Source organism: Alligator mississippiensis, chromosome 1, assembly GCF_030867095.1.
Source record: "Alligator mississippiensis isolate rAllMis1 chromosome 1, rAllMis1, whole genome shotgun sequence".
In the NCBI taxonomy this organism is placed as follows: Eukaryota; Metazoa; Chordata; order Crocodylia; family Alligatoridae; genus Alligator; species Alligator mississippiensis.
Window position 1 is genome coordinate 48,100,968 of NC_081824.1, and position 26,485 is coordinate 48,127,452.

The window sequence follows — 26,485 nt, forward strand, 5'->3', positions numbered from 1 at the left end:
TTTTATCATCCAAACTTTGCATATACCTGCCACTGAAGACACATTCCTATCTTGCTCCATGTAAGCTCCAAACCAAGCAATTTACCTCCAGCCCATCCCAACAGTCTGATTGTTTTCTTAGATTCCAGTTCTTTCCCAACAGGCAAGTCCCCTCCCTCTGTACCAGCACTCAGCTGCTGCTGCAGTCAGTCAAAAAGGTTCTGAGTACTGAACAGGTAATCTCCCCCAGCACTTGATGCTGATTTTGTTGCTCTCAGCAGTTTCTCAAGAGACCACAGACCCGTAGATGATGATTACCTGGACTCCAGCTTTACCCTCCTTCACAGTTACGCTCCTGACTGTGCTGTACAGGCATTTGTTAAGACACATTTGTTCATGCAAAGCAGCTGGTTCTCATTAGTAAATGGGTCTGTGGACTACCTCAATAGTATATAAACATGTGATCTGACTAATCAATAATTTGTAATATTGATGAGAGAAATATTTGATCTTTTCTTAATGCTATGCATAGAACTTTCCTTTTTTTTCCTTGTAGATTAACACAAGGTTGATAGATGACTGCACAGCTTTCAGGCACAATCTATTTTTTGGGGATTTGACACACTTTTCTCAAAAGAAGCAGCACAAAGTTTCCTTCCAAGTGTACAGAGAGTTGTTTAGTGCCTTGTAGGTCAGACCCTTATCTAACAGTTCCCATCAAACACAAAAAGTCAGGAACAGCAAATGCAAACTTCTGGTGTCAATGTTAATTTTATTTATGACTAGTTGTCTCCAGAGACACAAGTACATTGGGTGAATATCAGTCACAGCAGACTTAGAAATGTGTCCCTTTTGATACAATTATCAAGTAATGTAAATAACTGCAAACTTAGATCTTGGTATAACTGGTTTTGAGAAATGAAAAACAGATTCCACTGAAACAAACCCTTCTGCATACAGACCTTATTTTTCTCCCTTACTAATAACAATGAAGGAAGAATGAAAGCCCTCATGCACTAAAATTCAATGTAGCTTTAGGACATTTTTTGGCTTGGCCTGTGTCTAAAGTAAATGATAGGCATTTGTGTTAAGTAATATCTTTGAAAGATATGTCAACATGAATGTGACGCACGGTTACACAAAGATACCAAGTAGTCTGCTATTGGCTTCTTAACCAACTAGAACAAAGGCACTTAATGTTGAATCTCACCTGATTGCTTTGTTGCATTGTGTTTTTCTAAAAAAAGGAGAAGGCCCATTATATTTGGAAACTACACCAGTTCTAGGAATCCTGAGATAGGTGTTAGGCCAGAGGGCTGAGTACCTCTTATGGTAATTCCTAATCATTTATAGTGCTCTTAAAACCTACCCCTATGCTGTTTTGTATCAAATAATTAGCACACCTAGTTCCATCAGAGAAGTTTGTCGGACTTTCCAGCCCTTTATGCTTTAAAACACTCTGCTGCTTTCCACCCCAATTTTTTCTCACCTCACTCAAAATCTCACATTGTAATCACTACACTCCCATCGGGGGCAGATCTGGGGGTGGAGAGGGTGCACTGGTGCAGTTGCACCCCGATTTGATTCCTGCTCCACCCAGTGTTAAATCCAACTTCCTGGAAGTGGCAGCAGCATTTCTGTTCAGGCAGTTGTAAGTGGAGTTCATGGCTCATTAAATTATAACTGATTCCTTCATTCCACAGGTGTTAATGCCCCTTTCTCCTTTCAGTGGTCCTGATGTTCCACTAAACAATCTAGCTATCTGTTAGCTGCTCCTAGTAAGGTAGCTCCTATTTCACAGCCCTGCAGACTGTTTTTAAATGCATTCCATAAAATTGTATTTGTTTTTGCTTTGATCTTAAGATGGATAATATAGCCCTGGGCCCGTGGCATATTAATAAAGCTTCTAGTTTCTTTTTACCTGTAGAAAAATAGGTTTTGTGTTATAAGTAATGATGTGCCACACCATCTACATCCTGCTTTTCAAAACCCTAGTTCCACCCATGCCTCCCACCCAAGGGAAGATGGACCTGAATAAGGGCATTCAGATGTGCCTCAGAGCTTGTCCAACATCTTTCCCAACCATACAGTTTGTCCAATTAAACATACCACAAAGAAACTCCCTTGCCTGTCATTCCTTTCTTAGCCATTATCAAGTCCAATGGAGAAAAGGAGGGGGCAGGGGAGTGGGGAAGGAGGAAAGGGAAGAGGGCTTTTTAGAGTTTGCTTGCAGTCACAAGGGAAATGCATTAAATAGTCCCACCTTAACCCACTATGTGCAATTCCCTTAAAGCCAAACCATCACTTAAACTAGCAGCAGAGCACAATTTCCAGAGAGATCTAGGATGAGTGGAAATAACAAGGTATTCAAACCTTGTGATGTGTAAATTACTCTGATAGAGCTATTTGGAGTCATAGTATCATAGTAGCTAGGGTCAGGAGGGACCTGATCAGATCATCTAGCCTGACCCCCTGCCACAGGCAGGAATGAATGCTGGCTTCACAAGACCCCAGACAGGTGATCATCTAACCTCTTTTTTAAGTTGCCCAAGGTAGGGGCGAGGACCACTTCCCTGGGAAGCTGGTTCCAGATTCTGGCCACCCTAACTGTAAAATATTGCCTTCTGATCTCTAATCTAAACCTATTCTCCATCAGCTTATTACTATTGTTCCTTGTCACCCCAGGTGGTGCTGGGGAGAATAGGGCTCTTCCTATTTGCTGATGATCTCCCTGATGAATTTGTAGGCAGCCACCAGGTTCCCCCTCAGCCTCCTCTTGCCGAGCCTGAATAGGTTCAGGTCCCTCAGTCCCTCCTCATACGGCCTGTCCTGCTGCCCTCCCACCAAATGGGTGGCCCTCCTCTGAACCCTCTCCAGGCTGGCCACATCCTTTTTAAAGTGCGGTGCCCAGTACTGGATGCAGTACTTCTGCTGCAACCTGACCAATGTTGCATAGGGGGGACCGGCTTGAGATGCATCTTTGGATGCATGACAAGGTATGGCTGGCCTTGCTGGCTGCGGTCTGGCATTGGTGGCTTATGTTCATCTTGGAGTCAATAGTGACTCCAAGATCCCTTTCCGCCTCTGTGCTTTCAAGAAGGGAATTCCCCAGCCTGTATGTATGCTATGGATCTCTTCTCTCAAGGTGCAGCACCCTGCATTTGTCTACGTTAAAGGATTCATGTCCTGCAGTTGTTGGACTTTTTTCACAAATGGTCTACATCACAAGCAGGATGCAAACTATTTTTTTTAAGAATTAAGGACCACATTTAGCAACACCATTTCAAAATCATCTTATAATTCTGTATTCAGATTAAAGTGCAGTTCTACTTTGCAAAGGCAGAAAATAGTATGTAGAAATTGGAACACTTGATTAAACCAAATCATTCTCAGGTGCAAGAGTAGGGTCTAGGTTGAAAGGAAGGATGGAAGGAAGAAGGAAAGTGGTTGGAGTATTTCTTGGCTGGAGAACATTGAAGGCCTGGTGTCATGTCCTTGTTCTGCCACAGGAGTTCTGGAACACCTTTAGCAAACCATTTTGTGGTCTTGTAATTCCTAATTTGTAAAATGAGGGTAAAAGCACTCCCCTACCCAGCATGAGCATACATATTAAAACTGTGAGGTCTTCAGTTACTATGTTAATGGTGACTCTGTGGGTGTATCTACACATGTAATTAATGTGACTGAATAAATTCTGGTGCAATTTGAGTCAGAGTAAACTAATCCATCACTGTCTACACATGCACTTACGTGCAGTAATTTACTCCACTGTTGGATAGTACTTGTGTCTGATGGGACTGTCAGACAGTGCAGTAAATTGGTCTACATCGGCCTAATTGATGCGCATGTATAGATGGTGACGCTTTATTGCACAGCAAGTGCCTACTGTGCAGTAAAATGCATGTGTAGGAGTGCCCTGTTATACCTAAAATAGGTAGAGAACTAGGTTGTGAGAGTCTCCCCTTTAAATGCTGTATAAACTAAAAGTTGTGAAACATTTATGCAGCTGTAAGACACAGTTTAATTATACACAAGACAATTTGCTACAGCAACAGAGAGACTTACGCGTGTGAGGAAAAGGCACAGAGCATGTAGCACAAGAAAAGGAACCGTGCAGTATAGGCATGTTCAATAAAGCTTAGAAAGCAGTTCAATGCCTCAGTACTTTGATCCATGGAGCATTTAGCCCATGAGAAATGTTTTTGTTTCTAACTGCACTGCATCTCTGCTTCTTTCGTTTACTAATAATAGCCTTCTAACTCTACTATGAATCTTAAAACTATTTTCTGCCACCTTCAATAAGGTTATAAAGGATTTATGCCATGACCTTCTCAGGTGAATGTAACCCCAACAAGTATTTTCATGATGCTTCTCTGTCTACAGATTATCTTCAGAAAAATGTAAGCATTGTTCTGTTTGTCTGCCTGTGTGATGTAGTCTGTTGTGTTCCAGTTAAAGGACAACCCCTCTGCTCCTCAACTGTGTGTACTTTTTCACCCTGGATCCTCAGCCATGTGGGCAATTTTAAATTTAACTGAACTACCTCAGAGTTCATTGCCAAGAATTTAGAATTAGACTATATAATGTAAATATGATGATTCTAATTTAACAATATCTATATACTTTTTCAGAGAATATATCACTAATAAATGGAATTTTGCAAAAGTCCCAATGCAGTGTGCCATACAGTGAACCAGATCATTAGGAGCTTGGCCGTGTCCTGTTCCAATGTGCTGATCATACTGTTTAAATACAGGAAAATTTAGTACAGAAAATGTTGAGTGGACTACTTGATACTACAAGCCTGCAGATCTGCAGGCTGTGAGACACGATCTTTAATTAAACTTAGCCTAGAAAATTTCATATTTCTAGCCCTGATGAAAAATCAAAATAAAAAGTACACTGATATATTAGGATGGTAGTTGTTATGGACTGGAGGGAAGCTTTCTGAGTTAGTCTACAATGAGAGAGGTGACTGCTACAATATGAAGTATATGTAGGCGCATACCAAATATACATCATAAAAAACCACTATGGATCCTTGTGTTTCCAAACTGTAGCATAAATTTTGAAACATTCTGTAAGTATATATTATCCTGCTCTTGTAAATGTCTCTAAACTCCACCCTTATGACAGGATTGTTTCCATAGTAACTAAAGTATTTAAAAGTGGAAAAGGCAGAGGCAATCTAAAGAGATGAAGTCAAGCAAATAAAAAACAAATGATCAAACTGAACCTGTTTGACAGACACCAAATATGTCATGGAATGGGGTACTATTAAGTTTTTATTACCATTTGTTTTGTAATACTCTCCTCCCTGACTCATGCCAATAAAATCTTTACTGCATGGCACACTATAACATATCATTTGGAGAATTGCTTGTTTAGAATAGGGAGGGGAGATGGGTTGAAATGATGAAGTCTGTGTTTAGACCCCTAAGTTCTGGGGTGTTTAAACAGGGGAGGGGATGGAATAGGGGAAAGATGTACTAAAGGGCTTGCTAGAGCCTTAAATGACAGAAAGAGTAGCTTAAAAGCAATAGGAGGAATCAGTAAGGCAAGCTGCATGGAAATGTCCATAAATTGGGTAGGTAACATACCCACAGGGGTGAAGTAGCGCAGGGGTGGCCAACCTGTGTGCCACATACGGCTTGGGCAGCCTTTTGGTGTGGCACACAGCAGACTTGGGAGAGTTCAGGCAGCAGAAAACAGGGCAGTTGAGTGGGCAGGAAGAAGAAAGCAAAGATCAGGCAGGGATCACAGGGCAGAGACAGAAAGCAGGGGAAGGGGATTGGAGTGTCACAGGGCATGGGCAGAAATCTGCTTTGGCAGGGGAAGGGGATTGGAACGGCACTTAGAGATGTGAGGCAAATTTGTGGCATGTCTGCCCAAGAGATTGTCCCCCAGTGGAGTAGGGGATAAACTGAACTATGTTTTGGCTCCCCTGCCCTGGTGTACAAAGATGTACAAGGGAGCTGTACCCCTTCATCCCACTTCCTGCAATATACCAATGCAGAGGGGGCACAAAGTGAAGGTAAAATGCTATCCAAATTAGAACAGGGAGTACAGAATCCAGCCCCGGAGGGAAGGAAACTCAAATATGATCATCTCAAAGGACAGAGATTAAAAAACATTTCATTGTTGCAGTAATCCAGACTGGGGTACTTTTGCTCTTCTTCAGAGTCCCATTCAGTTCCTTTCATGGGCAGTGAATGCTGACGTACAGTGTTCATAACAAGGTAAGGATCCTCTTGGGAGAGATGGTACAAGGAGGGAGGGATGTAGCTGCTGTTATAGTTCATGTGTGATTTTCCTTCATAAAAATCCTCTCCACATAGGCCTATATTAGGCCTGAAGGGGTAGTAGCCAGCCTTTGTTGTATTTGGTACAGTAGGAACATGCTGTAGAGTGGATTCAATACAGTTTTGAGAAGAAAGGATTTCACGATGCAAATCAGTCAAAGGCAAAGCAGAGTCATTGCAGCATTTTTCATTGCATGGATTTCTTCCCAAAACTCTGTTTTTATTCCAACTTTGTGGCTCTTCATAGCCAACATATGTATTACAGACAGAAGGTCTAGATTGGCTTCCAGTATCACATCCTCCACTGCCAACGTCTTTGTACTTGTCATAGAGTGTGTTAGATCTTGTAACCTGAGAGTGCTCGGTAAGATATGGGGAGCTTCCAAAGCCATAGTTTTTTGCAAGAGACAAACTGGTACTTAGCATGTGCTCTTGTGGGGGTTTGTCTAGTAAGTGTCTGTTGAAATTACTGGGTGATATATAGTCTTCCTGACTGGAAAGATGTAAAGTCAGAGCTTCTTGACTCTGAATCTCATCTGCCAAAGACTTAAGAAAGAAAAATGCAGTTTAATAACATGAACAAAAAATCTACACTTAATCCAGACTGATAAATTCTGTAACTACAAATAACAGGACCCTGTTAGAGTGCCAGTACTTTTTTCCCTCCTTGTGTTATATTATTGATTTGCTTTATCATGCATAATAGTCAAGAATTGCTCTATTATTTTTCTGTAGTCAAAAGACAAGTGAAGTGAAACTAAAAGAAGTGGCATTTTCCAAGGGCTTTGAGTATAAGCTCATAGTACATATATAGAAAATTTTAATTGGAAAGGCCAAGAAACCCATCCAAACATGGTGTGTCTACCTTACTACTAGTATTTGTCCTTTCAAACAGTGGAGCAGGATTAGGTCTCCAAATGATAATCCACTGTATAAGAAATCTAGACCTTAGTGAAAAGGGAAGGATGGTTTAGTGAACAGAGCATTAATCTTGGATCTGTGATACCTAAGTTCTTTGTTTTGTAACAGTCTTCCTACATGATCTTGGGCAAGTCACTTAGGGGTATGTCCAAAGGGACTTTGGCACTGAATACCCTAACTTCTAGCTCTCTGCTGCTTAGGGCAATGATCCTCAACTAGGGTGTCATTGCACCTTGGGGTTCTGTGAGATCCCTTAAAGGTGCTGTAGTGTGCTGTGTAATAGTATGGTTAGATGGGCAAACACCTATCTATGATTCACAAGATAAACAACTCCTGACCAAGATAAACACAGAGATTTCAGAAACTTTATAAGATTAATTCAAAAGATTTCAAATATGAATCCATAGTGTAAAAACATTCTGACCTGTTGTGAGCTTTCTAAGTGATTTCCAACAGAAGAATTGCTCTATTATTTGTATATGATCAAGAAAATAAGTGAAAGCTAAGAGGGCTTTAAGTCTAACAAGGTTGAAAATCACTGGCTTAGTGTAAGAATTTAGCTTCTGTCTTAGCTTCCTGTACATGGGACTTGGAATACCAAACAGCTGAATGGATGAACTGCCTAACCTTGCCAATCACAGGGATAACAGAGACCTGGTAGGACTCTACCCACAATTGGACCATAGCCATAAAGGGCTACACCCTGCATAGAAGGGATTGCATAGGGAAAAAATGTGGTGGTGTAGTTCTATATGTAAAGGAGCAGTACACCTCCTTGGAAACCAAAATTGGTACTAAGGAAGGGCGACTTGAGACCCTCTGGGTCAAGATATGGGGGGGCGGGAATGCAGCAAAAGGGAGCTAACTGTAGGAATATATTACAGACCTCCGAATCAAGTTGAGGAGCTAGATCTGGAAATCTCCAGAGAACTGGAAGAGGCTGCAAAAGCACAAGACATGGTTCACATGAGTAATTTTAAACTACCCAGACATCTCCTGGGAAGAGCCCTCAGCCAGATCTAACTGGTTGCATATATTCCTTGTATCAATGAGCTCTACCTGTCTCAGGATGTACTCAGGCTGATCAGAGCAAATGTGCTCCTAAATTTAGTTTTGGCCAAGGGAGATGACCTGGTGAGTGATCTGAGGATAGAGGGTAACCTAGGTAACAGTGACCATGACACTATCACTTTCACTGTCCATAGTAGGGCTGGGAAATCTGTCAGTAAGGTACAAATTCTTCATAGATTTCATAGATTTCATAGACATTCGGGCTGGAAGGGGCACCGAAGGATCATCGAGTCCAGCCTCCTGCCCCAGGGGCAGGAAGTCAGCAGGGATCATAGGATCCCAGCAAGATAAGCATACAAATGTGTCTTGAAGGCGTTCAAAGTGGGTGCTTGAACCACCTCCGGCGGCAGTCTATTCCAAACCTTGGAGGCTCGGACAGTGAAGAAGCTCTTCCTTATGTCCAGCCTGAATTGGTCGCGGTGGAGTTTGTGACCATTCGATCTTGTCATCCCTTGGGGCGCTCTGGTGAACAGACATTCCCCCAGATCCTGGTGAACACCCCTGATAAACTTATAGGTGGCCATCAGATCGCCCCTGAGCCTGCGCTTTTCCAGGCTGAAGAGTCTCACAGCTCTCAGCCTGTCATCGTAAGGTCTGTTTTCCTGACCTCTGATCATGTGCGTGGCTCTCCTCTGTGCTCTCTCAAGCTTCTCCACATCCTTTTTGAATTGTGGAGCCCAAAACTGAATGCAATACTCCAGCTGCAGCCTCACCAAGGCCGAGTACAATGGGACAATGACGTCCTGGGATTTGCTTGAGAAGCATCTATGGATGCAAGCCAGCGTTTGCGTCTTGACTTTAAAAAAGCTGACTTCAATAAGCTAAGGGCTTTTGTGAATAATGCCCTATGGGATTGTGGACTGGAGGGAAAGAGTGTGCATGAACAGCTGTTGTTTCTGAAGGACACGATCCTCGGTGCACAGAAGTTGTCCAAACCTGTATGCAAAAAAGGTGGCACAGGGGCCGGGAGGCGATCTCGGCTCAATAGGGAAGTCACAGATATTCTGAAAAAGAAAAGGGAGGCTTACGAATGATGGAAGCTAGGAATTGGCCCCAAGGAGAACTACATACCATTGGCCCACACCTGTAGGGGGCAGATTAGAAAAGCAAAGGCAGTGCCCAAATTCAGGTTAGCAACTGAAATCAAGGACAATAAGAAGGCCTTCTGTATGTAGGTAACAGGAGGAAAACCAGTGGAAACGTGGGGCCACTGCTTAATGCATCTGGACATCTGATCATTGACACAAAGGAGAAAACAACTCCTGAACAAGTACTTTGCATCAGTATTCCATCAATCTAAGAGTGGTAGCCTGCTGAATGCAAATATGACACAAAATATTCACAGTAGGGATGATCACCCACCAACAGTCAGTGTTGAGCTGGTGAAAGAACAGCTATAGAGGCTGGATAGCTATAAGTCAGCAGGATCACATGAACTCCATCTGAGAGTGCTGAAAGAAGTAGCTGAAGTGATCACAGGCCCACTGGCAAAACTCTCTGAGAATTCGTGGTGCTCAGGAGAGGTCCCAGAAGACTGGAAGAGGACCAATGTTGTGCCTATCTTCAAGAAGGGGAGGAGAGAAGACCCAGGGAACTACAGGCTGATCAGCCTGACCTCAATCCCAAGAAAAATCCTCAAAATTCTCAAGGAGTCCATATGCGATAAGTTAGTGGAAGGCAAAATTCTGAACAACAGCCAGAACGGTTTTGTCATGGGTAAGTCATGTTTGACTAACCTCATCTCTTTCTATGACCAGGTTACTCACCACCTGGATAACGGAGATGAGGTCAACCTCATTTATTTGGACTTTAGGAAGGCCTTTGACTTGGTGTCCCATGAGGCTCTCAAGGTAAAACTAGGGGACTATGGGCTCAACAATTCAATGGTCAGATGGGTGGAAAACTGCCTGTGGCATCAGACCCAGAGACTACTAATAGACAGATCTGTGTTGACCTGGTGGAAGGTAGCCAGTTGGGTCCCCCAGGGTTCGGTACTTGGACCAGTACTTTTCAACATCTTCACCAATGATTTGGATGTAGGGGTGAAAAGCATACTGGCATAGTTCACTGATGACAGTAAGCCATGGGGAAGTGCGGCCATGCATCAGGGTAGGCTGTCGATCCAGCCGGACCAAGACAGATTAGTTAGATGGGCAGACCAGAACCAGGTGCTGTTCAACACTGAGAAGTATCAAGTGCTCCATCTGGGGAGGAAAGTTCTGCAACAAACTTACAGGCTCAGTGGTGCTACGCTAGCTAGCACCACATCTGAAAGGGACCTGGGGGTCATAATTGACCATAAAATGAAGAGAGCCATCAGTGTAATGCTATAATTAGCAGAGGAAACAATATGCTGGCATGAATCGACCGATGCATCGCAAGCAATACTAAGGACGTTATTCTCCCACTCTACTCAGCATTGGTGAGGTCGCAGCTGGAGTACTGCATCCAGTTCTGGGCACCACACTTCAAGAAGGATGTGGAGAAGCTTGAGAGAGTCCAGAGAAGAGCCACTCATATGATTAAAGGCCTGAAGAGCAAGCCATATAAGGAAAGGCTGATAGATATGGGACTGTTCAGCCAAGAAAGGAGAAGACTTCAGGGGGATTTGGTGGCAGCTTACGAATATATCAGGGATGAGCATCAGGGGCTAGCAAACAACAGTTCACCAAAGTGCCCTGTGGAAAACCAAGAGCAATGGTCATAAATTCCTACAAGAAGGTTTCAGACTAGATATAAGGAAAAACTTCTTCATGGTTCGTGTGACCAAACTTTGGGGGTGGTGCAGGCACCTACCCTGGAGATCTTCAAAAGGAGACCTGGCGCACACTTTGCTGGGGTTATATGACCCCAGCAGTCTTTCCTGCCCAGAGCAGGGGGGCTGGACCTGATGATCTCATGAGGTCACTTCCAGCCCTAAACTTCTGTGACTCTGTAAACAGCAAAGAGGCTGCTCAAAGATAATTCAAGGGAACCACTACTCAAACATAATTTAGTTCCTAGATCCAGCCCAGAGGCAGTCATCTTCCCCACACTGAAATTCTCATCATCAAACTTCTCCTGGAGCTGTGCCCCTAATCCAGGTCAGCCCTTTCTCACACAAAACCTACCCTTGCTATCCCAGTGGTTAGAAAATCACCTGGGAGAAGATTTTGTAAATTTCTGCTCAGGCTGATTTGAGGCATAGATTTAAACTAAGATCTCCCCCATCCCAGAAGAGTGTCCTAGCCATAAGGATATTCAGGGGAAAGTCTTTCTTGGTCTCTCCTCCTGAAGTTGTATATAAGTAACTATTTATTAGTAAAATAGAACATTAGTACAATAGTACAATACAAAACTTCAATTGGAAAAGTCAAGAACCCCATCTAAATCTGTTCTTTTCCTTTGAACTAACATTTGTTCTACCAAACAGTGGAGAGAGAGAGAGAAGATTGAGTGTACAGCTCTGTGGTTAGGAGACATGCCCAGGAAAGGGGATATTTATTTATGGATCAGCCTATAGAAAAGCAATACTTACAAATAAAATTGCTCTTCTAATAAATTTATTGCAGTCTAATTAACTTGTTTCTACAGAATTTGGTAAAATTGAATAGGAAGTTTTTCTAATTAAATTGTTGTTACCTTTTAAATGGACCTTTTCAGCCTAATAAAAGGGCTATTCCTTACACCTTTATAACAATCTTCCTTCTTATTTTTAACTGAATTATTTTCCTCTCTGTAAAATCCTGAGCTTTACATACACATTTCATTTGATGGAAGAGCAGTGTGCTGAAATTACTTGGCTAGGCATAATTTGCAATCTCTTTAACAACTCTAATTATTGGATTATAATTTTATGAAGCTTAATTCCTTGTGGTACATTTACTCTTTATATACACTAGTGATTTGTCCTTACAGGCTTTTCTTTCACATTTTACTGCTGTACGCCTGTAATTATAGCAACTTTATGACTTGTTGGATCCAGGAGTAGAATAGATGTCTTTAGATATTCTGAAAAGTCCTTTCATAGCATCTGATGGATTAGACTGTTGCCTACAGAAGTGCACGTCTCTTTAAACTAGCTAGTTGGTGAGGTGCCAGCCTGCCATACCTTCCACCTTCAGATCTGTGGAGACTTTCTTTGAAAAAATTAAGTCTCCTGTATTGTCACTAGATCACTGTCCTTCCTTAGTCAAAGAACAAATGATATTACATGGGCAATTTTTAAAAACATGCTCTGTCTCTCATATGTGTCAATGCATGCATGCATGTGTACATACACATATACATTTTGTAAAATGATATCTTTTGAAAGTTTATAAATTTTTTAAAACTATATAGAGCACTTTTAAGCAATCATATATATTCTATAGTTCTCCTTCATGGTACATTATAACAGCTTTAAAATATAATCTCTTTTAGAAATTTTTATCAGATTAAGTATCAGATTCCTCATCTTGAGTCAAAATCCTTAGTTTGTGATGTGACAGGTGGTTGTTACAGGAATTATCATTGTACGACAGAGTGTTATATCAAGGGAGGAGTGGACAGCAGAAGCATATTTGCTTCAGATAAATAAAGAGCAAAATTCTTAGCTGAGGTAAATTGGTGCAACTCCAAATCAAAGGGGCTGCTACACCCATTTAAACCAGGTGAAGAACTGGCCTGAAGAGCTTGTACTGAGCTTGACATCAAAACTGACATGAACTTTAATAAGACTCAAGAAGTGGACAAAGTGAGTTTGGCCTGAGTTAGCAGGTTCAGGCACATGGGAAATACAGCAAATGGGACCCACTTCTATGTGGTTACTTTGGAGCAAAGTGTGCAAAATGCACCTGCACAAATTAGGATAGGATTAAATCACCAACATGAGACTTTCCAGTCTAAATAGATCTCTTAAATTTTTAAACAGTGGATTGTTGGTGGTATATTTGCATTGCAAGCCAATTTATCCTGCTTCTTGGGTGGGTTTTGCCACACTCACTGAGCTCCATGGCTAGGCTGCTACTGAATACCAAAGTCCGTTTAAAGTTAGAACAGGTATGACAACTCTACATTGCTGTGACTGCAGTGTAGACATACAACTGATTTCTTAAAAGCTTGCATCCCCTAGTTCTTGCATCAGATGCTAGCTGCCATAGCACTATGTATTCTCTCCTTTTTTTACTGGGAATAATTTTGATCTTCATATACAGTGTTTAAAATTAGGGAAAAAGATTGAGGTCTTCTGTATTTAGACTAGTGCTTGTCCAAGGTTTGCTCAATTAAGTTACTGCCTGAACATAGCTTCCAGTTTCAAACATTCATTTCTGGGCCTTTTTTTTTTCTGCATGAGTAAAACAACCTATGCTTGATAATTAATGCCTAACAAAAGGGGCAGTGCCATTAAGCCTACCATCTTAAAATATCAACATTGATCACACCAGATACAAGATCACTCACTTGTCATGTTTCATTGTAAACAGATTAAGATCTTGACAAACATCAATAAGGAACCAACAGGCATGTTTTTGAGAGAGGACTTCTGAACTGAGACATACTTTGCATAAAAAACATCAGGTCTTTGTATATTTGATATAAACTTTACAGATAGAGCTTTACAATGAGAACTGCAACACAATTTGTGCTTGCTGGAATAGGAAATGTAGTGCATTCATAAACCTCTAAAGATCTCTTTAAAATTGGGCAAGAATATTAATTTAGCTGGGTTATACTTTCAAAAGTCAAGCCTTTACTGTCATTCTCCTTATATTATTCTTTATAATTAATAAATGCCATAGACTATGGACTATGGTTGTGTTACAATGCCATAACTGCATGCCTCCAGGGGCAATCAAGGAAAGGAGCAGCTTTTGAGAGGCAGAGGCACAATTCCCTCTCTTGTGTCAGGGTCGAATTTGCTGTTGGTGGGTATCCAAGGTAAAATGCACGTTGCTTAGTTAAGCTGATCAGAGTCCAGGTGGTGCATCCAAGGCTCTGCTCAGTTTACATTTGTCTGCTCCTGGGAGGATAGAAATAGGGGTGTGGAGCTTGCTTACTCCCAGAACTGAGGTTCAGGAAGCCCAGGGCACAGGTACATAGGAAAGGGATGAGCAGGTGCTGCATGTTGCATGTATCAATAGTAAAGGTTACCTCAGGCTCCCGAGTTTTTTTTAGTCTTGGAGAAGTGGGGGAAACAACTGTAAGTGCTTTTTGGAGTGATCTTCTTGCTTCTGCTTCTAGCTTGGTTTCTGGTCTTGGGTGATCATGTGCTCCTTTGGACTTTAGCAAGGAACATGAAAAATGAAGATAAAAACAGAGCTTAAGTAGTACCTGTAGTGTATAGGGTCCATGGTATGTGCATAAAATCCTGACATGGGTTGGGTGATCCAGTGGATTTTACCTCATGAAACGTATTTACGTTCAGTGTAAGTCACAGGTAAAAATTAGTGGGCTGATCTGTTGCTGGTGAACGTTTTCTGAATTCCCAAAATCTTTGCACAGTGTTTACATATAGAGCAGGCTTTCCTCAATAGACAGTAGGCTTGCAGGCTAGATTTGCAGCTGGTCACAGTCAAAGAGTGGGCTTTGTCTGTACTATACAAGAGTGGCCAGTTCTATTAGCTCTTTACTGTAGTGAAGACATGCCTATCTTTCAGAACAAGAAATATAAAGTATGATCAATTATGACATTATTATTCCTTATTTCCTTCTACCCTCCTTTTGAGCTGTTGGCTACAGAAACTTGCGTACCTTAATCATACTATCCCAATAGGCCTTGGCTTGGGTAGCAGTTTCACTTTGATTTTTAGGTATACAAGTACCTTTGAGGTATCCCCAGTTTACAGATGGGGAACTAAGCTAATAATACTTTGCTCCCTCACAAGGGTACTTTAAAGATTGCGGGATGCTCCGCTGTCATAAGGACTTAGAAGAAAATCCTGTACATTTTCTAAATGGTCAGAGCAAAGCTTTAAAAACAAGCTCTTCAACTCAACAAGGATCGGGATCATTAACTAAATGTTTGAGGTGTATTAATGCTTAATCCAGTATTGTGAGCTATCATAGACTTTTAGATACCACCACTTACTGCTCTAAGCAATCCCCCTTCCTAGATGGTGTTCCTGAGAAACATGTGACAGTAACAAACCATTTCTGACCCTGCAAGGGTTTTCAAGTTCAGCTTGTGCTCTATAGCTTATTAGGGCCTTGTCCAAAGTCCCTCACAGTCCATGGGAGTTTACAGAAACCCATTCATTTTGATGATCTTTGCAATAGGCCCTTTACGAAAGAGTATAATGAACATAGTAGCAAATGTTGTTAGCTGAAACAAATGCATGATTTTAGATGATCTGATAAAGTATCTTTTGAACTCACCTTAGATAAAACTGAGTGTTCTACTAACCTGAAAAAATATGAATGGTCCTTCATGCCTCCAGAAGTTAGTGACAGGATAACCACCATGACCTCGACAAGAAATAAGCTTCAAAGGCCCATTGCAGTTTGGACAGCATTTCCCTAGAACAAGGGCAGTGAGAAACATTTTCTTATCCAGCAGTCAGAGGAATGTTTTCTGTGACTAACTCCCTGGGGTGGATTGCTATTTTTTTTGTGCTTGGGGGCTCAGAAGCTTAGTTTGTAGAAGTATGCAGAAAACCTTCACACATTGGCACTGACTAATTCTTATCTTTCTCCTGTTAAAGGTGACCTGCAGATACCATTACTAAGACTTGTATATTTATCCTTTTTGGTTTTTACTGACATATAAAGAAAGACTTTAATCTTCAAGGGTATTTTGTCATTTTTTTTTAAGTAAGACATATCAGGAATATTACATCTTTTCTGGTTTTGCTGGAATCAAATCAGAAATTAAATCACATCCAACAGTTTAACTGAAGGCTGTAACAAAAGCTTCCTTTATGTTTATTAGTCACCGAGTGGCTAACAAGCCAAACAATCAAAAAGACCGTTAAACCATCCTAACTAAAAATGATTTCCCTCATCAATTATTAAACTTCTGATCTCCTGTTTTTTGTGATGTTACTTTTTCACTAATTTCAAGAACAAAGGGAGAAAAGTCAAAAGCCCAGTTCTTTTCCTTTAGAGGTGGCCTTTAAGTAAAAAAATAATTTCCCATGGAAGTGGGATTCCTATGCAAATGAATAAAGTAAGTACTCAGTTGCATCAGGCTGGAAATTAGGGCATAGTTAAAACATGGTAGGAAGTACATAGCAACCAGTCAAGAAAACCGCAGCAGGAAACAAGAAGGAAACAAAACAAAAAACAATGTTTTTCAAAATATTGAAATTGTACTTAATAACACAGTATAAGGTTGAGAAGGGGTGTCAAAGGATCTAACAGGTCTCTTTCTCCTCTGGTTTCTATTGTATTAATTTATTAACTAGTATATTAATAACAGAGGTGTTACTATCTCCACAGCGTCATACTTACTCTGCTGTTTTTGCCTAGCTTTATCACATATGGCTGGTCTCAAATAGATCTTCCTCCCATCAGGAGTTGAGCATTCATTGCTGCAAACCACCACACCGAGACAGGACTTTTTTAAGATACGGGAGTTGTGATTGTTGGTGTTTCTCATTGCCCAACTACTGTGGTGCCGCTGAGCATTTTTATCATCCGAGCTATAGATATGCTTTACATAGGAATCTGGCCATTCTTGAAACCAATCTCTTTGTTTCACATCCTGTTAAGAACCCAAAGAATGCCACATTTTAGGCTAGGAAATAAAACCGTTTCCCAGTTGGAGAACATAAGACCCTCTGCTGAAGTTTGTCACTGTGGTGGTATAACAAGGCCCTACATAAAGGTCAATGGGTTATAGTAAGAGTTGCCAGCGAAGGCTTGGGGATGACTGGGGAAAGGGAGGTGCCTGTAGTTTCTCAGTGCTCCAGTGGACCCCTCCAGGTGCCAGAACATGCTATTGGCCTTTGGCCTTGTTCCAACGTACAATCCAGTGCAGATCAGCCGTTTGAATCTACTTTATAAAGTCCTCATATCTTGCAATTTTTAACTGGTTTATTTCCTTAGGATTCATGACAGAAGTCCTTATTCATTGTTCTTAAGATCTGTCTATAACATTTGGAATTGTACCCAAGCATGTGGTTTGGCTCAGTTTCATGAGCTGCAGGGTAAGCACTGATAGATTCAAACTTCCCCAACGTTTGTGGGGCTTCAGATTCCGGTGTTTTGTTTAGGCTATTCTTTGTAATGCTAACATCAGTCTTTTTAAAATGAAAAATATAGGACATCTTGGTCTGGCTTCATGTTACAGACTGAGCAAAAAGTCTATTTGGTAAAGAACAGGAAAAAACACATGAAAAGAAGGACATTTTAAGAAGTCATTTGTTAGATATCACCTCATGGCTTACAAGCTGTGCAAGAGGAAAATATCAGTGGGCTAAAAGGAGCTTACAGACCCTCTGTTGCTTTTGTGGGGGGTGAAAAACTGGTGGAAATGGGGATAGAAGGGCTGGGCAGGACTTGCTGATCCAAACTACCTGAGGCTACGGTGGCAGTGGAGTCAAGAACTCAGGGCAGAGGGACTTTTTTTTTGTTCTTTCAGTGCTCCTCTGGCTGGTACCTAGATTGAAAGGAGAAGGAAGCCTTCTGATTTGAAGGCAGATGCAACCACAGTTAAGCTTGGAGAAGGGGAGGGTTTGGGGGGGACTAGAACCAGGATTCTTTGGGCAAGAAGTCTGGATACAGGATGTGGACTGGGAATAAGAGCTGGACTTTGGGGAGTTGCAAACTGAGATGAGCAGCCAGGGGCTGAGAGGTGAAGGACAAGGTTGGTGGGCCAAGAATGGGACAAGGACCCTTGCAGGTAGGTCAGAGCGTAAGATCCTAGAACCTGAAACTGCGGCTGGGGAAGACTGGGGAACCAGGAGAGGTGATTTTCTTGGCCAGGAGACTGGGGACTTGGATAAGAGCTGAGGAGGTCATTATTTCTCAGCAAATATCTGTGAAGCAGAGTTCCCAACCGTGTAAGCCAAACTGTTTATGGGTAGCCACTAACTGTGTGTTATTTGTTATTTGTGTGCCCAACTTGACACCATGGGCTTTGATTGTAGAAGATGCAGCTGAAGTTAAGGAATGCTCTGCTTTGAATATAGAACATGCTATATATGCTAAGTACTCAGAAAAAATCAAATGTTGGGTATCTCAATTTGGTACCTACAATTATTGGACACATTTGATCTCAATCTTTCTGTGCCTTATCATCTGTAAAGTGAGGATAACAATGCCTCTTCATCTCACAGGAGTGCCACAAAAAGAAATTCCTTGTTTAGATAGCACTTAAGTACTATGGTCCTAAGCCTGCAATGAAATGAGTATTTCTCTATTTAGAATAATATGAAGTACACAAAGCATGGGGATTCATACTGTAAAATAAGCATAAAACAAAATAATAAATAGTAACTCTGCCCATTCAGTGGTCTAGAAAGCTAGTAAATCTACATTTTTACTCTTCCTTATAATATGTATCTCTTCCAAAGGAAAAATGTCTCCGAGCATAAAAGTTTTGGCAAATATTTCAGCTTTTTTACATGTATGTCTCACGTTGATGGAATGCTCTAGAGCATGCTTCCTAGAAAAGCAGTGAAGAGAAAAGATATATGGATGATTTACAAGGTATCTCAGAAAGACCATAACTGGATGAATTTGTAAATAAAAGATTTTCTAAAACGCACACGTACCTGAGGAAGTTTGACGTCATTGATATCCCAACTTGTTGTTTCTCCATTTTGAGAAGCAGAGTCCTCCTGTTCCATGACAATGTCATCTGGCGCTTTCAGCATTTCTGAATTCCCCCTGAAACTTAACAAGAAAAGCTATTGTAGCTGCTTTTGAAGTTGCCTAGCTGTCACCCTCTCAAGCAGTTTACAACCAGGAAGCTGTTTCCTGAAGCTAAATTAGAGAGAGACTGCCTATTAAAGATAAAATCAGTGTTCTGATGCTAGAAAAACTTGTTCCATTTTAAGTTTTGCAAGCAGACAAAGCAATGGAAAATATAGCTTAGAGATAAAATGTGATCTTATGGCGGCATCGTTAACAGAAAGTAGGCTGGGAGTTTATCAACTGTTTTGCTTTGCTCATTCTTCTCTGATACCAGATTTATATTACTTTTAACTCAGTTGATCTACTCTTTGTAAATGAGATCAGAATCAGGCCCAAAATTTCCAGCAGTTATATAGCTGAAGAGCTCAGCACTTTTTAAGGGCTCTTTTCTGTTGTTGCTTATGCACTAGATTTTTCACATACTATACATTACAAAGGTGAGGCGCAATAGGTGACTGCTGTATCATTTACACTGAAATGATTCTCAGTCATTCTGAAAATAGCTTGCAGCTCTGAGAACTTATTGATTATATAAGGGATGGGAAATGTACAAAAAGGGGCAGAACTACACAGGCTTCATGCATTTTTCTATTTCAGCTTGCAGGATAAAAAAGGCCTTTTCACCAAAAATAAGTGTATCTCCTGGATTGTGTATTTGTATACTGCTTTTCAGGCAGCATTTCTGTACCAGCAAAGTATAATACTATATCATCAGCAACTACACACATGCCTTTCCTTGGGAGACACCATTATTTTGGAGAGAGAAGTAAATCTGAGAATGATCAGCCGGATCCTCAGCTGGTATAAACTGAAATGGCTTGATTGATTTTAATGGCGTTACACCAATTTACCCCAAATCAGGATCCCATGTTGTATAGTGAGATAGGAAACAAAGTTTATTTGATTTTTTGCTCTTTCATGCAGTTCATAAATGATTATATTAAATTTATATTAGGCAATGTTCCGTAGTAGTTAGAATAGGGTATTGGGACTCATTTTCTTATCGCTAGCCTTGGCTCTGCAAGTGAGTCAATATAAAATCCTGGAAAAAAAATCCTAGCTTCTGTGTGTCTTGCTTTACCCATCTAAAAATGGTGATCACCTTAACAATCACATCTTTGATCGGTCTGTATCATGAGGGTTAGTTTCTGAATGCTTACAAAGCACTTTGGAATCAGAACTCATGATAGAGGTGATATCTTTTATGGGACCAACTAGATTTTTGCAAAAAAAAAAATATTGCAAGCTTTCAGGCACAAGCACCCTTCTTCAGGTGCAGGAGAAAAGATTGTAAAAGTTCTGGTTACCTAAATACCTGACAACCTGGGTACCTGACACAAAGTGCTTTGAGATTCTTTGCTATAAGGTGCTATGAAAAATATAGTCAAAGCACTACTACCCCAACAGGTAAATCTGATTATATCAATGATAAAATGGTAAAATATTGAAAAGTGCTGGCATTCACTCTAAAGTGCATTAAAAATGACAAATGGTAGTTAACATTAATTGCTTTCAGATTTCCATGGGCAAATTAAATTTTACTAGGCAACTAAGTCATTACTGTTTCAGAAATGATGTTACTAGCATGATCTTGTGTAAGGAAAGAAAGCTTTTCTACAGAGAAGTTACAAGAGGCTGTAAAAACATCAGGTCTTTGTATATTCTCATATTACACTCTTATTACACCAAGGGCCAATATACTGAGCACTGAAGAGGGGGACAATAATATTAGAAGAGACACCCTAAAATGACGGTAACAGTAGAAAACAGAATTGAAACTGCTAAACAACTATCCTTGAATATTTCTTGCCCTTGGATATTATACGACTTGTTACATGATTCAGACAGATAGTCCCATTGTTTTAAAATGAGCTGGTTTGGAAAGTGAAAGAAACTATAACAATTTGCAGTGGAGTATATCTCTTTTATCTTGCTTGGCCAAAGAGTAAAATATAATTAAATATTACTTCAAAGTTCAGTGAAAGAAAAATGATTTTAAGTAACACAACCTAAAAGACAAAGTTGCAGTGAAACATATTTGCACAGCTACAGGTTGGTATGGATTGAATGCTTGCAAAACTTCTAGTAATAATTAAATTATGCTCTGGCTTTTAAAAAAAATTCAATTGCTATTTGTTCTTTTTTTTTTTAGTGAAGTACATTAGTTTTAAGATATCCAAACTTTACGGTAAATAATTTTGTACCCTGTCTTCAGCAATCCTCTTAGTTAACTAACAGTTAGTATTTCTATGACATACCTTACCTCCTTGACTTGGTAGGTGGATGAAACTGATGTAGTGTATCTGAACGCCAAAATTCTTTGAGGACAGAGCTCTCAGACTACACTCACTTCCTAAGTCTTAGTAGCTCTACCCTATTGCATGATAAGATACCATATGCTAATGAGCTTTGGCAGCTATCCAACTTAGCTATTCACAGCCAAGGACATGTAAGAAAACTTGAAAGGTACCCTATAAACTGGCTAGTTTGAAGCATTATAAGAAAGGGATATGGGACTTCCAGCTCATACTGTACCTCATAGAAAATATGCCAGATTTCCTTAATTTTTTCTGACAGGCAGACTTTATGTGTGATGAAGGGGTGTCAATAGACTAAGCTAATTTAGTTAAATATTAGATTAATTCAATGTGGGCTCAGACCCTCTCCAGTTGGCATTCAAAGTGGGTGGAGTGGAGTTCATAGCATTTGGCCTTTTGTATCCAGATGGTCTCCTGAATAAAACTTAACATGGATAGAGAAACATCATAGACACTTTTGGCCAATGTTCTATTTGTCTGCCATGATCGTGCCTCTCCACTGGATGCCCACTACCCAAAAATACTTTAGCCAGTCATGGAATCAGTAAAGTCAGATCCTCCCATGTCGATAATTCTCTGTCAAACATAATGATAACGGCCTGGCTTCAAGTTCCCAAAGTTGTGATTTTTCAACATAATAATGTTTTAGATAACTGTAATAATCCAAATAATCTAGTTTCCCTCCTCCTCCTCCTCCCCCTTCCTTTTTTTTTTTTTTACCATACTATTTTTTCTCTGAAGGTTTGCATTGTGGCAAGCATATTTAGAATTATAGTAGTCAGCAGCAAAACATGTAAGAGATTCTAATAAATATTTGAAAAGGTGTTAAAGCTCATATTTCAGGGTAGAAAATCATTTCTGAAATTCAAAGGATTAAGGGGTTTCTTGGAGCTTTCTCTGAAGTATCTAATGCTGGCTGAGATTTGGTATAAAGGCAATTACTGTATTTACTGTAGGTACTAGGCTAATTCAATGCAATTTGAGTTTCACTATTTGGACATAGCCTATTGAAAATCATAACCGTAAGAAATCTCACATATTTTTCTTTAATATTACTTCTGCCATAAGGCAGATGAAAAAAATATGGTGTCCTGGAATGCTTTTCACAAGAGGATCATATTTCAGAGAACACCATGTAACATTGCAAAACACTGCTTTGGAAAATCAGTGTATCTTTTTGTAGAGCTTGACTACTGGGACTTTTTGTTCAGGTGCCAAAGTGTGATGAAACACAATAGCCAGCCAGAGGAATGCATGGATGTAAGATGTTACCGAGAATGTTCATAAGATCTTCTCTTTTTCCTGTATTGTTTTACTGCGCTGTGAAGAATACACTCATGTCAGCACTATCATCAGTCTTCCTTATTGCCTCCTTGGTGTCATCTTGCAGTTGATGACAACTTTTATCTGTTCTCAGGTGCAGTCAGTGGCCCTTTACATGGGCACTGACTGGTGCTAAATTACACATCACAGTGTTTGTGCCAAATGGATACAACATTCACTTAGACAAACCACAATACATACGGCCAGCTATTCTCTCTAACTTATACATTCCACTGCATACAGATCTGTCATTTTTACTCAACATAGCATAACATGAGGGGTGGCCAAAGGAAGGAGGCCAGACAACACTATCTAAAAAGCCCATTAGTTTTCAGGGGCCAGTGCGCTCACATAGCACCTGCCTTTTGCCACTACCACATTCAGTCTGATCTTCCCAGTCTCTCTCTCCAAATTGTCCAGCTTGTGAGGGAGGGGTAATTCCCTTCCCCCAACAAATATATTAATCTCTGAATGTGGTGTGCTGTCCTCCCACAGCAAAAGCAGAAATTTCATGGTTCAGGGCAGTCTGGGCCCTGGGAACCCTCAGTACATGGCTAGTGTCTTGGGTGCTTTGCATATATTTTGGTATTGAACCTTATGTATCTATATGAGGAAACAGGTGGCATGATTTCAGGAATGCTACAAAATTCGTTTTGAAGGCTCATGACTCAAACTAATCCAAGTCCTCTCTTCCTGTGTCTTCTTTCGGGGACCTCATTGTTCTGTGCATGAGCAAGAGAGACAGAACTGTGATGAGTGTCATTCAGACTGCATTCCTTCCTCCAAGTGTAATGCCCTCCTTCATCAAGCACTGCCTGAAAGTCGAGTTCTTCATATTTCTATGCATAGTCAAATGATAGCATCCTCTATTGTAAAGTTATTTGTGATAATCACTTCTCGGGCTCTGGTTCAGATCAAGTATAGTTCCTATCTTTTGATACATTTAATTTCACAATTAAGATTAAACAAGAATAGCATAACTTCTTGCTTACACACTTAACATTCTGTATACCCTCCTAAAGTTTATAAAACAGAGCTTTTTAAAAATTAATTAACTCTTAAGTCATGAAGTTACCATATTTACTTGTACACCACATACACTCTTCCCCCAAAAAATCAACTCTCCAAAATTGGAGTGTATGACTTAAAAGGGAAAACTGATTTTTTTTCCCACTGGGGTAGAAGCATGAAGACACTGTCGGTGCATTTACATGAGATGCTACTGTGCAGTCATTACTGGAGTTACTGCTCAGTAGTGTATTAGCACTGTCTGCTCTATGATGCGCTACTGAATAGTATTTTTTGGCTACCGCACAGTCAGTGCCTCGTGTAGATGTGCCCTTTATTAGAAAATGTCTGCTAGCTTCTCTCTCAGCCACTAAGCAGGAGGTGTGGAGTCCAGTTTAAATTATTTTGCTGTCTGAGAGAGAAGCTAGTGGCCATTTTGCAACATAGCCCCTCCATGAAAAAGTCAGCTCTAGGCCACAACTCTGGAAAAATCTCTTTTTTCTGCATTCTGCCTTCCAAAAGCAATAAACCTGTCCTACTTGGGGGCATGTGGTATGGGAGAACATTCAGGATTTGGGTTTGGAAAGTTATTCTTTTCTGCCATAGTAGCATACAAGTCTTGTTTATACCTTGCACAAGATTTGATACTGAAGCAAGTTCAAGTGTTTCTTGTGATGACAGGAGATTGCCTTGCACTTGTTCTTCTGTTGGGGTAGTGTTTTGAGAATCTGTGCCAAGATTTGTTGCTCCTTGTTTTCCTTCCATGTCCTGCTAATAAAATCTCTTAATATCTGTGGTTTGTTCTTGCTTACAAATGCCTGATTTCCCTGAAGAAATAGCTTGATCCTGATGGGTTTTCCCAGTTATATTTTTGGGAGATCTTTAGCTTGTCAGTCATTTTAGACTTTGCCCTTTGGATGTTTGTCACTCTTCCATTGCTGCTGGTTTCAGTAATGCTGAGCTATAGGTCTCAAGGTAGGCCTGTTTCTTGTCATCAAGAACTGTGCTAAGCTACTATCAATGCTTTTGTGGGAGAGTTTCTTCACTGAAGAATGATATGCCATATATTTTATTTGCTTTTTTGCCTATTTCCATAACAGTTTTAATAATTTAAACTGCCAATTTAGTTTTTCCTTTTGACTAGCTGTGATATGATGATAGCATGATATGATGAGTTCCCATTCCCAGGTAAGTTGCATATTAGCTGGGGCATATTGCCTAAAACTTCACAATTCTAATCATATACACCGGAAAATTTTGTTGCCTTATTTGGGATGGTTGCAAAGTGTTCAGTCCATTTTGTTCTCAGAAGTCTAAATGGTAGCCACCAATAATGAGGAAGCTGGTGTGGCATATAGTCAAAAAGTCATATTTTCTTTTGCTCCAAGATCCATATGGGATGCAGTGCATCTCCACTCTCATTTTTTGCTGCTTGTCCTATACTACTCCACATGTATTGCAGTGTTCTTGTTCATATGAGCCTAGTACAGATGTCTGTGGCTTTCTGGAGATAGGCTTTTACTTCAGAATGGCTTCAGCATATTCTTAAGAGAATATCTGTTTTCTATGATCTGGACATGGTAATTAGACTGCCCTTACATATGACCGTTTTTTATATATTCAGTTCATCTTGATAGGCCCAATATTCTCTATAGGCATGTGGGACTTCTCCCCAGGATTCTGACTGTGGTAATGCAAGACATAAACCATACAAATCTTTGTCTTGTATTACTTGTTCTCAAATATTTTAACACCTGTCTGGGAACTGACTTGGATGGTGCTTTTTGTGTTTCTATATTTCTATCAGGTTAAATGTCTCATTTTGTTTCTCAGTTGCTGTAAGATTATGCTGCAGAGTTCTTGTGAATAAGAAGTCAGCCCCATACAATTCAATTTCTTTCTTGAATTGCACATCTAAGTGCCTAGCCCTGCTGTTTCAGTAGCTGGTATGGAAATTGTTTTGCTCTCTAGTAGGTTCCTACTCAAACATTTCTCATCCTTGAACATAATAGCTGAACTTTTCACGTGTGAAAAAAAAGATATTTCTTTTCAACTTGGACATATATTTGGTCTACTGCTGCTAGTGACCTTGATGCAAAAACTACTGGTCATTTATTTTGTAGAAGTGGTATCTCAATCAGCATATATTTCAGGGGTGGGCAATTATTTGGGCCCACGGGCCACATAACGAGTGTTGTTGAGCTGTTGCAGGCTGGGCCACCCTCCCTGCCATGCAACAGCTAACCAAAACTCCCTAAGTGGCTCTGCTCCACACCCAGCTGGGGCCATGGGTGGGAGGGGAGCATCATCAAGGAGCAGGATGGGCAGGCGAGGCTGAGGCTGGGATTGTGGGGCAGTGCCAGTGTAGGGCCGGGGTCTGGGGTAGCACCATGATCTTCTGCCTGCATATCCCTGCAATGGGAGCTGGTTCTGCAGGCAGGGGCATGCAGGGAGCAGACTGCGGCTCTGCCTTGGGCCTTAGTCCCATGCTGTTACTGTCCAATGATCCTGGGATCTCCATGGAGATCAGCAGGGACCCATGTGGGCAGGGCACATGGCGAGGTGGACAGGATGGGGCTGCAAGTGGGCAGGGAGCTGTGACCCAGCTACATGTTCAACCAATTATTGCCATGATAAAACAACCAATAAGCTAAAATGTTATTCCACAAAAAAATCTGTAATAAGTTTGTAGCTTGTTCTAATCATGCCATAAATTGAACATGTGGCATGCTGTTCCCCTGTGGC

General features: G+C 40.7%; 1 protein-coding gene across 3 annotated transcripts; it reads right to left on the reverse strand.

The window, feature by feature from the left end:
- Positions 1-731: 731 nt before the first annotated feature.
- On the reverse strand, positions 732-21,426 carry GCM1 (glial cells missing transcription factor 1). 3 transcript variants are annotated; one of them, XM_014605353.3, is made up of 6 exons: positions 21,355-21,426; positions 18,950-19,070; positions 16,683-16,935; positions 15,637-15,749; positions 14,385-14,513; positions 732-6,827 (listed from the first exon to the last, which is right to left on the reverse strand). In XM_014605353.3, the coding sequence occupies exons 2-6, from the start codon at positions 19,049-19,051 to the stop codon at positions 6,084-6,086; spliced, it is 1,341 nt and encodes a 446-aa protein (XP_014460839.1). In that variant the 5' UTR covers positions 19,052-19,070; positions 21,355-21,426; the 3' UTR covers positions 732-6,083. The 3 variants fall into 3 exon arrangements, with proteins under 3 accessions (XP_014460839.1, XP_006262474.1, XP_019352751.1); XM_006262412.4 differs by having other exon boundaries at positions 18,950-19,064; positions 21,350-21,426; XM_019497206.2 differs by having other exon boundaries at positions 21,350-21,426.
- Positions 21,427-26,485: the final 5,059 nt, after the last annotated feature.

Coding starts and splice junctions, on each gene's coding strand:
- GCM1 (XM_014605353.3), bottom strand. CDS start 19,051: ATGCTGAAAGCGCCAGATGACATTGTCATGGAACAGGAGGACTCTGCT. Junction 16,936..18,949: donor ATGACGTCAAACTTCCTCAG/GTACGTGTGCGT, acceptor GGTTCTTAACAG/GATGTGAAACAAAGAGATTG. Junction 15,750..16,682: donor AGCTAGGCAAAAACAGCAGA/GTAAGTATGACG, acceptor CCCTTGTTCTAG/GGAAATGCTGTCCAAACTGC.